We start from the raw sequence: 13,447 nt of genomic DNA, 5'->3' as shown, positions 1-13,447 counted from the left end.
GATATGAAGGATGGAGATGGCTAGAACAATAAGCGACTAACTCCTCCTGGTGAAAAACTATTGGGGAATCATCATCTTCCTTTGGGCATAGTTCTACAGACTCCAGGCAAGGAGTCCCCCTGGGAAAGTCAACACCATCTAGACTCCCTGCTCGCCGAAATTGTGTAGAGGATGCAAGTTGGACTAGTGCCAAGTGGTGTCTGAAAATCCAACTAGGGAACCTGAGACAAATATTACAATCATACCTCATATGGATCCTGGGCTTCAGCTGGTCCCTTAGGCAACTGAGACTTAGATGGCCCACATAAAACAGGGGTGTGGAGGTGGCACTAGAATAATTGTGGGTCTCCAACTTGGAGACCCTTCCTACAGAATGAATCTCCTCAAGCAGTCCTAGAAAAAGACCTGGGTGTATTGGTGGATACAACAATGAAGCCAGCGGCCTCAAATAAAGCGAACAGAATGTTGGGCATTATCAAAAAAGGTATCACTACCAGAACGAAGGAAGTTATCCTGCCATTGTATCGAGCAATGGTGCGCCCACATCTGGAATACTGCGTCCAATACTGGTCACAGTACCTTAAGAAAGACATGGCGATACTTGAGAGGGTCCAGAGGAGAGTAACTAGGATGATAAAAGGAATGTAGAACCTTTCATATGCCGAAAGGTTAGACAAACTGGAGCTCTTTACTCTGGAAAAGCGGAGACTGAGAGGAGACATGATACAGACTTATAAAATCATGAAAGCATAGAGAAGGTGGAGAGGGGCAGATTCTTCAGACTAGCGGGGACAACAAAAACAAGAGGTCATTCAGAAAAACTGAGAGGGTGGTGGACACCTGGAACGCGCTTACAAATGAAGTAATAGGACAGAGTACAATACTGGGGTTCAAAAAGGGACTGGATGACTTCCTGGAAGCGAAGGGGATTGCAGGGTGCAGATAGAGGGTTACTCTACAGGACATTAAGCGAAAAGCATGTGAGAGTTTTAGGGTATGAGCACTATCAGGTCATGGACCTGAGGGGCCGCCGCGTGAGCGGACTGCTGGGCACGATGGACCTCTGGTCTGACCCGACAGGGGCAATACTTATGTTCTTATGTTAAAGGAGCAGAATATGATTCTCCCTGGACTTATAGAAAGATCAGTAGTTTGCTGATAAAAAAAAAAAAAAAAACACACACAAAAACCAACAACTCCGAGATACTTTTGTGGGAACACAGGCCTTTCTGAATATTGTTGTTCAAGAAAGTATGGCTCTAAGCAATTCACCAAATCACTCGAAAGCTCCCCTGAAGCTCCTACATTACACACAAGGCAGTAGGAGAGAAGGAGATGGAATCTGCCCACCTGATTGCCATTAAAACCAATCACAGTAAAGAAAAGAAAAAAGACCTTTAAAAGTAGTAGTTGATTCAGGTGGCTCTCCTCTTATGTTGTATGAGAGCTGAGGAACTCCCCTCTTCTCATTTAGACAGAGACAATGGCTATTGCATTGTAATTCCTCTGTATGACAGAAAATTTGTCTTTTTAAGTAACTTTATATATTAGCAAGGGAACAAATTTAAGGTAGCCCAAATACAATTATTATTATTACAAATATTATTTTTCAGTTCTACAGATGGAGAAAAGATGCAGGAGACACCTATTCCAGATATCCTCACTAAGTGAAGCCCTTCGGCCAAGGCTCAGGTCTAGTGAGGGGAAGGATCATAATCTGTCTCCTGGGAGTCTACACCAGCCAATCTCAACCACAAACAAAGGCTATAGTTCACATCTAGGAAATTTAGGCCTGTTACCACAAAAATCCTACTGCATCAGTTCAACTACCACCATCTGTCAAAGGCACAGAAGACCTTGGCTGCACCACTTGTTATACCAATGATATTAGAATCTTTAGGGGTCCCCCCCCCCCCGTTTCCATCTGCTAGAAAGGGGACATAACCCATTAGCCTGGACTGGTCTAGCAGGATGATAAGATTACAATACAGTACCATAATAAATGTCTATATTCTGCAGCAAATTGAAAAACAGCTAAGCCAAGATTACAATCAAGAGGACTAACTATATTTAGTGAAATTATATACACAGAAAAAGAAATGGTCCCCAGAACTTGGAGGTACTGTCATGCCATCGGGACTGGAGTGGCTAGAAGTTCCTGATAACCTGTTGTAGCTTCTCTTGAAGGGACACGAGCAGAAACACTTTGTTCTGACTTGTGTGAAACCGAACTCCCAGGTACTCCAAATCTTGTGTGGGCTTTCTGAAGTTGATCAGCCTAGGTGTTGTAGCAACTGTACACCAGATGGACAGCTTGATATCCCTTGGACAGCAAGGGAGTTCTAATCAACCATTTGGCCAGATACGTGTGAATTAGGACACCCAGGGTGTGGAGATGGTCTGCCGCCACCACCACCACCACCACCATCACTTTGGTTAAGCTCTGGAGTGCCATCGCCAATCCAAAGGGCAGTGCCATAAATTGGAAATGTTGCCCCAGAACAACCACAGATACTTCCAGTGGTCTGGGAAAATGTGAAGATATGCTTCCATTAGATCCAGGTACAAGCCCACCAGGACAGAGAGGGAAAAATGCTTGAGTACCTGATCGTAAAAACCGCTTAGATAACCTTGATAGGCGGTATATAAAATCCTAATAAACTTGAAACTTGAAAGAAATTCCCACGGTGCCACCAAAGCTATCACTGAGCACACTGTTTCCATTTGGAAGCGAGGGACTTTCACAGCTGCATTGACCGCCTTGAGGTCCAGAATTGGTCTCCAATTATCCTTTCTTTGAAATGAAGAATATCAAGTATCTCCCAGAGTCCAAGTCTCTCTCTGGCACCGATTCTATGGCTGCAATATCCAAAAGTCTGCAGACCGTGGCCTGCACCCGAACCACCTTCTCGGGACAGCCCACATGGGAATCCAGAAAATACTCGGTCAGAGGACAGAAAAGCTCCAATTTGTAGCCATCTCTGAGAACCTCCAGAACCCAGCAGTTGGAGATGATGGCCTGCCATTCCACCAGAATGGCCAACAACCTCCCCCCGATGCGCAGAGGAGACGGTGGCAGGACCTGCTCCCAGGCAATACCTTGGGCCTGCAACCCTGCACACTGGCCATAAGGTCATCCAGATCCTGGCCAAACAGGATCTGTCCCTTAAAGGGTAACCGACACAATGTTGCTTTCAAAGATGAATCACCAGACCACTGCCAGATCCAGAGCATGCTGCAGGCCAGAACAGAAAATCCAAATCATGAAGCACCAAGTATCAGGATCATGGCGCAGCTTGGAATGGCATGCTCAAGCCACAAAAGGAGGCCACGGCCAAATCAAACAGATGCTTAAGGATGAAATCCATGCCTCGGTCCTGGCCATCCTGCAGGACCCCCCCCCCAATCGATGAGGATAGATGTGCGCTTAGTGATTTTTAAGTCTGTTCCCATACCCTTTATGACAAAGACCACACACCACTTTAGTAGTCTTCCTCTGGACTGATTTCATCCTTTTTATATCTTTTTGAAGGTGTAATCTCCAGAACTGACCTGGCATGCAAAAGTCAGGACTATAAGGAAGACCACGTTCCAAGTCAGATGTTTGAGGGAAGAAGTTAAGAGAGGTTCAAAAGCAGACTTAATCAGAGCAGAGAGAATACTGAGGTCCCAGGCAATGAGAGGAGGCTTGGTAAGGTAAAGGTCCTTCATGAATCTGGAGACCAAGCAATGTACAAACAATGATTTCTTGGCCAACGGTGAATGAAAGGCACAAAATAGAAAACACAGAACTACTATATATATTATGCAAAATAACATTTACCAAAGGAAGAACAGATGTAAGATTACAGTTGGCTACTCAAATATTCAGCTGGGTCCTGCATACATTTCTCAAGTGGGTGCCTGGTTTAATATCAGTTGGGACCCACATAATCCACATAAGTACTGGTAGCTAGCTTCAGTCTGGTCAAGGCCTGGCATTGAATATCCAGGTCTAACAGCCAGCAACAGTAAACATAAAAAAACAAAAAACAACGCTTACTGCCACTGGTTGAATATTGACCAGTAACATTTTATGCTCCTTATAATGGAGTAGAGAAACCTCCTTCCATCCCGGCATACAGTAGATATTCCAGTCCTTGGTTTGGAGACACAATCCAGTCAATATTCAGCAGTACTTAGCAGGCTATATATGGTTCACTTGATATAGCCAATCACTGCCAATATTTAGCAGCTGGCCGGTTAAGGCTAGCAGCTAGATTGACCTGCCTAAAAAGCAGGCCTATCTATGACCACTAGGCCTTGGCTTGGCTGGTTAAGGCCACAGTGGCAAACTTTCACTCAGATATTCAATGCCGGTGACTGGATACAGCCCTGGCATTGAATATCTGAGATCACTGTGGCCCATGGGAGATAACCGAGCTGCTTCCCGTGGGCTGAATATCGGGGCCATTGTCTTAAGTTTATATTTGAGATCCCTGGAAAGAAAAGTAGGTTAAGTGCAAGCCTAATGGCTTAGTGGCAGATGCTGCACACTATCATGAAAACGACCTGGTTTAAATGATCTAATTACATTTACTAGGGTAGCCAGGGCTTAAGAAGTTGCAAAGGAGGTATTCACAGTAGAGAATGACATGGGGACAAATTTTTCCTCGTCCCCATGGAAACTCATTATCTCGTCCCCATGAGTTCTTTTCCTGTCCCTGCTCCATTCCTGCAAGCTCCATCCTCATCTGCACAAGCCTCAAACACTTAAAATCATAAGTGTTCGAGGCTTGTGCAGTTAAGGCAGAGCTTACAGGAATGGGGTAGGGACAGGGATAGCGGCAAAACTCGTGGGGACAGGGCAGGGAAATTGAGTTCCTACAGGGACAGGGACAAATTTGTCTCCATGTCATTCTCTAATTCACAATTCCTTGGAGGAAGGCTGTATTAGCCATCACTCAAAGCTAACAACTAGAGGACCTACTTAGGGCCTACATTAGCCAGGTTCCTGTGGGAGCCAAGAATTGTTGCTACAATAGTGTATTAGCCAGGCTGAGTTAGAAGATGGATACAACAATTGGGGGAGGGGAGAACTTGATCAGCTGTGAAGGATCAAGATGCCATAGTTGTAAATCAAAGACTAGGTATACCAAGAAACTTAAATGAGAAGTAGAAAACTGATAGGGAAAAGAAACCCCCGAAGCTGATTACAATACTGCAAGTGCTTCAAGGCACAGAGAACCTTTACAACCCTCTGTTCACACAATATGATTTATTAATGGAAAAAAAAGTCCTACCTTGGTAAAACATAGCACCAGTTACTGGAAATGAAGTGCCTTAGAATCACAGAATTCTGGTTACTCTCAAAAATCTTTAGTATTCCTGCTGAAATGTCAAAGTCCACCAGCTATGTTATAAAAGCATACAAATAAAGATATTACTGCCAGAAGCTATTGCTCAGACATAAGTAATATGTATAGTACTGTAAGCAAAACAGTAATGTTGTGAGAAATATGAATTAAGAGTTTGACTAAGAAGTTGGATGTCAATATTCAAAATTTTGGGCACATGACCTCATAATATTTTGATGCCCAGACAGAAGTCATCAGTTCAGAAGGGCTAAGAGGCTTTCTGGGGGATGGGGTTAAAAGTTTACCAAATAGTACCAATATTCAACACTATCCAGTCAACTTTTCCTGGTTTTTGCTAGACTGCATAAACAGCTATCATAACTTAAATGGATAACTTCTCAGTGTTCTCCCTAGGGTCTTTTAGTCGGGTGCTCCATCCAGCTAATTTAGATGACCGCCCGGCTGTCATCTATCGCGAATCCTGCTGCTGCCGCATCTGCTCAACATTTAAAAAAACAACAAAAAAAACTCACCAGCTTGAAGATTTCCCGTCTTAGCCCGTAGCGAACTCATGCTTCGGGGCTCTAAAGTGTGTGTGCCAGCTTCCCTTCTCTTCCCTCCGAAACCAGAAGTTATGTCCGGGGGGGGGGGGGTGGGGTGTCTTCTGCGTCAGGAAACAGGGAGAGCTTGGGGCCGCAGTGGCTTGGGGGCCTGTTCCCCGATGGTGGCGGCAGTGGCTTGGGGGAGGGCATGGAGAAAGAAAGAAAGGGGGCAGGCAGGGAGACAGAAAGAAAGTGGGGACAGGGAGACAGACAGACAGAAAGAAAGGGGTCAAGAAAAAAGAAAGGGGGGCAGGGAGAAAGGAAGAAAAAATTGGGGGAAGGAATGAGGTCTGGAGGAGAGGAAGCATACAGTAGGCTGAAAGAAGGGAAGAAATATTGGATGCATAGGCAGAAGAAGAAAGTGCAACCAGAGACTCATGAAATCACCAGACAACAAAGGTATGAAAAATGATTTTATTTTTAATTTAGTGATCAAAATGTGTCCGTTTTGAGAATTCATATCTGCTGTCTATATTTTGCACTATGGCCCTCTTTTACTAAACCGCAATAGTGGTTTTTAACGCAGGGAGCCTATGAGCTTAGAGAGCAGTGAGGGGCATTCAGTGCACCTCCCTGTGCTAAAAACTGCTAATGTGATTTAGTAAAAAGGGAGGGGGTATATTTGTCTATTTTTGTATAGTTGTTACTGAGGTGACATTGCATAGAGTCATTTGCCTTGATCTCCTTGAAAAAACCTCAGAATATAAATGATAATTAACATTTTCTCTGCGTACAGTGTGCTTTGTGTTTTTAAAAAAATTATTGGTAGATCATTTTGACTTGGTCATTTTAAAAAGTAGCTTGCAAGCCCAAAAAGTATGGGCATCCCTGGTGTACATCCTAGGGTACTGAAGGAACTTAGGGAAGTTCTGGTAGCTCTGCTGACTAATCTTTTCAATGAGTCTCTAGAGTCGGGGGTGGTACCGGAGGACTGGAGAAGGGTGGATGTGGTCCCTCTCCACAAAAGTGGAAGTAAGGAAGAAGTAGGGAATTACAGGCCAGTAAGTCTGACTTCTGTGGTAAGCAAATTAATGGAAACACTTTTAAAAGTGAATGGTCAAGTTTCTGGAGTCCTGTGGATTACAGGACTAGAGGCAACATGGATTCATTAGAGGTAGGTCTTGTCAGACAAATCTAATCAATTTCTTTGACTGGGTGACCAGAGAATTGGATAGAGGATGTGCGCTAGATGTGGTGTATTTAGATTTTAGCAAAGCCTTTGACAGTGTTCCACACAGACATCTAATAAATAAACTGAGTGCCCTTGGGATGGGTCCCAAAGTGACGGGCTGGGTCAGGAACTGATTGAGCAGAAGACAACAGAGGGTAGTGATCCATGGAGTTTGCTCTGAGGAAAGGGATGTTACCAGTGGTGTACCTCAAGTCTCTGTTCTTGGGCCTGTTCTTTTTAACATTTTTATAAATGATATTGTTGAAGGTTTGTCAGGTAAGATTTGCCTCTTTGGGGATGATACCAAAATCTGCAATAGAGTAAATATACAGGATGGTGTGAATAACATGAAGAAAGACCTGGCGAAGCTTGAAGAATGGTCTGAAATTTGGCAGCTAAAAGTTAATGATAACAAATGTAGATTCTGTGAGGGCTGAATTTTGGATTTGGGAAAGTTGATTTTGAACCCCAAACTTTGTAGAAACCACGAGTCCGTTGGGTCGCTACAATAACCCCCAGATAAGTTGACTCTTTGATGAGCCAGTCGTCGAGGTAAGGAAATACCTGAAGACCATGGTTCCGTAGAGCTGCTGCTACCACTACTAGGCATTTGGTGAACACTCTGGAGAGATGAAGCCAGGCCAAAGGGCAGCACTCTGTATTGATAATGCAGATTCCCCACCCGAAATCTGAGATATTGACAGGAAGCCGGATGGATGGGAATATGAGTGTAGGCCTCCTTGAGATCTAGAGAGCATAACCAGTCGTTCTGCTCGAGAAGGGGATAAAGGGATGCCAGGGACAACATGCAAAATTTTTCTTTGATCAAAAATTGGTTGAGAGCCCTGATCCAGAATGAGCTGCAGAGCGCCCGTCTTCTTTGGAACAAGGAAGTAACGGGAGTAAAACCCCCTGTTCTACTGGTCTAAAGGAACTGGTTCGATGGCATGGAGACGAAGCAGAGCTTGAGCTTCCTGAAGAAGGGCAGTCTGGGATGGACTGGAAGGATACTCTCCAGAGGAAGCTCTGGTGGAACCTGAGTGAAATGAAGAGAGTATCCTTCCTTGATGATGGTTAAGACCCAGAGGTCGGATGTAATCATCATCCATCGGTGGTAAAAATGATGGAGACGACCTCCTATAGGGAGAAGGGAAGACAGAGGCAGAACGGTGGAGGTTATGCTCTGTTGTAAACAATCAAAAAGGCTGAGTAGCCTTAGCCTTTTGGATACGGGTAGACGGTATGCTGTTCTTTGTTAACTTTAAGTTCCCCTTGTCGCCTTGACAAAGATCTCGAAACGTGTTGGCGTTCGGGGAAATAGTTTGCAGCCGAATGCTAGCAAAAAAAGCTAAGTACATCTAATATGCTTAAGAAAAACAAGTTATAAGATTAAAAATAAGAAAAATATATACATAAGAAGCTAAGCATAAGAAAAAGATATATATAAAATGGTGGTGGAGGTACCTTGGGACAAATGAGGAATTTACCCATCCAAACTATGTTGTTTGGAGGGCTGTCTGATATCCCTTAGGTCCTCTTTTAAACCTTTCAGCCTGTATAAATGAAATTTTGGCTATGGTATATGGACTGAATCTGTTGCTGTGAGAGTTAGCCTTAGGTGCAGCAGAAGGCTGAGATTTTTCTTGCTTCTGAGGCTGATGTTTCTTAGGAGGAAGGCAATTGTAAAATGCCTCTGATATATAGGTGTAGGACGTGGAGGCTTAGCAGGAGCTGACTTTGGCTTAGGCTGACTATAGAAGCAAAGGATTTTTCATGGTCAGTTTCTTGGTGACTGCCTCGATGGATTCATCAAAGAGGTCATTGCCTTCACAAGGAACATTAGCCAAACAGTCCTGAAGATTAGAATCCATGTCAATAGTACGAAGCCAGGCAAAGCGACGCATTGCTACAGAACAAGGATAGGATGATTGAAGGAGATGTAGTCTGAGTTGAGATAAGAGCATTTTGATAGATGCGATGTCCAAATTTGTCCATAGTTTTCCCTTCCCTTCCAGGAGGTACGGTGGCATAAACCTTGGAAGAATGGGACCTCTTTAAGGACGACTCCACAAGCAAGGACTGGTGAGATAACTGAGTTGTCAAACCCTTTGTGATGTAGTTTTATATCTAGAGTCCAATTTGCCTGGAACAGCCGGTATGGTATAAGGAGTCTCCAGGCATCGACCAAAAGTCTGAGACAAAAGCTTGTGAAGAGGAACCTTAAGAGTCTCTGCCGGAGGTTGAGGGAGATGCATGACTTCGAGGTACTCCTTAGAATATTTGGAACCAGCAACTAATTGAAGATCCAGATCAACAGCCATCTGACGAAGAAAGGATAAAAAAGACAGCTGATCGGCCAATGCTTTGCCTCGAGAGGGACTCGAGGTTGTCGAAGCAGCCTGGGTCGAGGTTGAAGCTTCAGTCGGAAGAAAAGTATCAAATGAATATGGAGACTTGTACGAAGCAATCGAAACTGCGACATCCTCGAGGTTTGGAAGTGGAGACCTCGATCGAGGAGTAGGCGGTCTAATAGAAGTAGGAGTAGATAGAGGCTTGGTTGAAAAAGGACGTTCTTTAGAAGAACTGTGTCTGGAAGTATGCCTCGAGGAATGTCTCGATCTTCTGTGAGAATGGTGCTTGGAAGCAGATCTCGATGATCGAGGAGACTTCGCCTCGGAGACAGAAGCAGCCGATGCTACCAATGAATGGATAGGACTGGAAGCTATAGAGCTAAGGTCCAGAGGCTTGGTGGAGGAACCTCGATACTCTCCCAAAGACTCTGCTCCTTGGATAAAGTGTGAGGATTCCTGTCGAGGCACTGACAAAGAATCTGCTCCTTGCATGACGTGCTTGGATGCCAGACCAGACACTCGTAGAGACTCTGCTCCCTGCAAAGAGTGTCGAAGCTCAGACTGAGGCAAAGGAAGCGGCTCGACCTCGCGGGAGTCTGCAGAATGCCCAGGCTGGATGAGACAGAGAAGCTTCGGTCCCTTATTAATAAGGAACTGCATGAATTGCTTCTCTAATATGGTCTGGAAAGCAGCCGGCAAGGAGGGTACCGCGTCTGAAACTGGCCTACCTGCCCTGGCTGGAAGTTCCACAGAGGCAGTGGGAATGTGCTTCGACTTGGAACCACTGCTGGAACTTTCTGCTGAGTTACCTGACCTGAGGATACAGGGGAAGACACAGCAGGAGTCATCGACGAGAGAGGTGCTGCAAACGAAGAAGGTTTGATGAGGCTCGAGATGGAAGCAGTAGAAGCAGGAGGAGGCTCAGTCGAAGGTGAGGTCAAGGCCATCTTCGAAGTCAAGGGATCGGAGGAAGAATCCATCCCGAAGAGCTTGTCCACCAAAAGACGACGTTTAAGGGCTCGAGGTTGAAGAGTAGCACAGCACTCACATGACTTTGGTTGATGGTCTGGCCTAAGGCACGTGAGGCACCAACGGTGTGGGTCCGTAAGGGAAATCGCACGCTGGCGCTTGCTATACTTCTTGAAGCCTGTAGTTGGCCGGGACATAGGAGAAAAAATAGTCGCCGCAAAATCGAAGCCCCTGAGCTGCGGCTGAGCAGCCTGCCCCGGCAGCCAAATGGAAGAAAATAAAAATTTTTTTTTAAAGAAATAAAAGGAATAAAAGTAGTAAAAACAGCAATTCGTGAAGAAAAAAAACACAAACTGCGGTTGAGAGAAGGCACGAAGTAACGAAGTTAAACACAGAGAGTCAAAGATGGACTTCTCGGCTCTGCGGAAAACTGAGAACTGAGGAGGCGCACCCTACGCTCTGCGGGAAGGCACTTGCGCATGTGCGGTGCGGTCGTCTCGAAACTTCTAGTTTCTTCAAGCATGTCTGCTTGCGAGGCTTCCGCATCCGGGCTCCGTTGATGACATCACCCATATGTGAGAATAGGCTGCCTGCTTGTCCTGGGATAATCAATAAAACATTGGGCCTCCCTTGGCATAAATCTTCACATATGACCATTTGGTTTAAACTCTAAATTTACTATTGACAACTTTACAATTTTTTAGAAGAATTGGACAAATCTTGGAATTGGAAAATTTGAAGACATGCTCTTCAGTGGTATTTTAAACATTTCATAGTCTTCAGCAATGCTTCCCAATTTCTTCTTCACATTGCTTCACATTGTTTAAACTCATCTCGCGTCTTAACTGATCAGGCAAAAAGCTCCTTCTTTCCTTAACCCTTTCAGGACCATAAGGATCGTAGGCCAATTTTTGTGGTTTTGACAACATTTTTATGGTAAAAAGGGCTTGCAGATGCCAAAAAATTGATTTTTTTTGTGAAATATCATTATTTTTATTTAAAAAAATCACACTTCTGGCTTATGGACAGTGTGGCAAGTGAATCTTCTCATCAATCTAGCAACAACGCTAATGAATGAATGTCAGAACCAGTTTGTTTACATAAAGGCAGTATCATATGGAATCCGTACATATCAAATTTAGAACTGTAGACTATCCCAATCAAAATTTATAGGATTTTAAAGTTATGGGACAAATATGTCCCTTGGTCCTGAAAGGGTTAACCTAGTAATCACTCTTAACCAATTGCCATATATGTGCCTCAGTATATAAAATTCTGTAAAAATCTGCTTTCTTTTAAAGTTTGGGATTTAAAAAAATCATTGGATCTGGAATTAAACTGCAATTTATCCTCTGAACATTTGTCAGAATTTTAGACCAATTTCAGAAAAGCACTCTTTTGCATGCTGTATTCAATCAATCAATGCTCTTCTTACATCATAGAATCTTATGGACTCTGTAAAGAATTCACATTACAAACATTGCAACTACAAATCTTTGATAGTTATGCTCATCAACAAGTTATAAACACTTCTGCCTTTTGGTTAGAAATGTGGTGTTATTGAAAATATTTTCTCTCTCTCTAATAGTTGAATAATAAAACTCTATATACTCAAAACTAATTTTCTAAAAAAAAAGAGTTTAAAGATTCGCAGGGAAAAGATTTTCAATACAGGCAGTGCCCGGGTTAAGAATGTCCAACTTACACTGGACTCATAATTATGAACAGGAGTCCTGCTTCTCCTTTCCTGTGCCAACGCGCCCCCTCTTCCTCCCTTCCTGTCCAAACACGACTCTCTTCCTCCCTTCCATGTCCCAACGTGCATTTCATCATTCTTCCCTCTGTTCTGCATCCTAAATTTGTGCCACCCACCTTTCTGTGGGCATTTACCTCTTCTGGCCACCTACCTCCAGACACATTTTTCTTTGCAAAGCTGCAAACAGCAGTTCCTACATGTGGTCCGCGGTTGACCCAGAAGTCTTCCCTCTGATGTCAGAGGGAAGGCCTCTGGGTCAGCCACGGGCCACATGTAGGAACCGTGGCCGCAGCTTTGCCTGCAACCCAACAGGCTAGCATCCATCCTAAGAGTCATCCAACTCAAAAATCCGAAGAAACCAGCCCTGGCATTTAGCCTCCCCTTAAAGCCACCAGCTCAAATTGCTGCTAGCTGGCACCGTCCAGGGGAGCGGCATCTGAAAGGGAAAACTGTGCGGATACCACCAAGATAGGAGGGGCCCCTGTACAGGACACATGGGCGCTCTGGTCTAGGGAATCTTCTCCAAGGAGGCTGCCCGAGACCCCAGAACCTGCATATAAAACCAGGCCGAGGGAGCCGGATGGTCCAGAAGAATTCTGTTCTATTGTCGAAGGTTCTGTCGACATGCCTAGAGAAGAAATACACGACCCTGTCTAGAGGCGAAAGAGAAATCCCCAGAAACTCCAGGGACTGGGGAGAACCTCAAGCGTCTCTTGCTGAACTTGCCAACGCCTGCAGCAGAGACACTATCGTCTTCACTGCATTTTTGTACACCTGACAAGATGGAGCCTCTATCAACCAGCTGTCCCAGGAAGGGTGGATTTGGACCCCCTGCTGGCAGAAAGCCACTACTACTTTCACTTGACAAAAGTGCGGGTGCAATCAAGAGGCCAAAGGGCAGAGCTGCGAACTGGAAATGCTGTTGCAGAACATGGAAATACAGAAACCTGCGATGCTCCAGGCAGATTATAATATGGAGGTAAGCCTCTGTGATGTCCAAGGCCACTAGACACTCTCCAGGAGAGATAGCAGCTAAAAGGAATTTGCAAAAAGTGGGTGATCGACCTTAAGATCCAGAATGGGTCTCCAATCCTCCAGTGGTATGATGAAGTATAAGGAGTATTTACCTAAGCTCCACTCCAGAGCTCTATTGAGGTACATGTGCCACACCAAGAGAGTCCCCTGACTCAGAATGCAGGCATTTTGCATCAGACTCCAGGACGGCCTCTGGGTGAGATTTTCTTTGGAAGGCAGAAACCCAG

The 13,447-nt window shown here is 44.6% G+C and overlaps 1 protein-coding gene across 15 annotated transcripts in view; it reads right to left on the bottom strand.

Moving 5' to 3' along the window:
- The window catches only part of C2H18orf63 (chromosome 2 C18orf63 homolog), a 142,654-nt gene that overhangs the window by 62,170 nt on the left and 67,037 nt on the right, over window positions 1-13,447 (bottom strand). For all 15 annotated transcript variants that reach the window (XM_033934300.1, XM_033934299.1, XM_033934302.1 and 12 more), the window contains one exon: window positions 5,283-5,392. In XM_033934300.1, the coding sequence (XP_033790191.1) occupies window positions 5,283-5,392 (110 nt within the window). The remainder of the gene's footprint in view (window positions 1-5,282; window positions 5,393-13,447) is intronic.

This window comes from Geotrypetes seraphini, chromosome 2 (assembly GCF_902459505.1).
Source record: "Geotrypetes seraphini chromosome 2, aGeoSer1.1, whole genome shotgun sequence".
In the NCBI taxonomy this organism is placed as follows: domain Eukaryota; kingdom Metazoa; phylum Chordata; class Amphibia; order Gymnophiona; family Dermophiidae; genus Geotrypetes; species Geotrypetes seraphini.
This window is presented reverse-complemented; position numbering and strand designations above follow the sequence as displayed.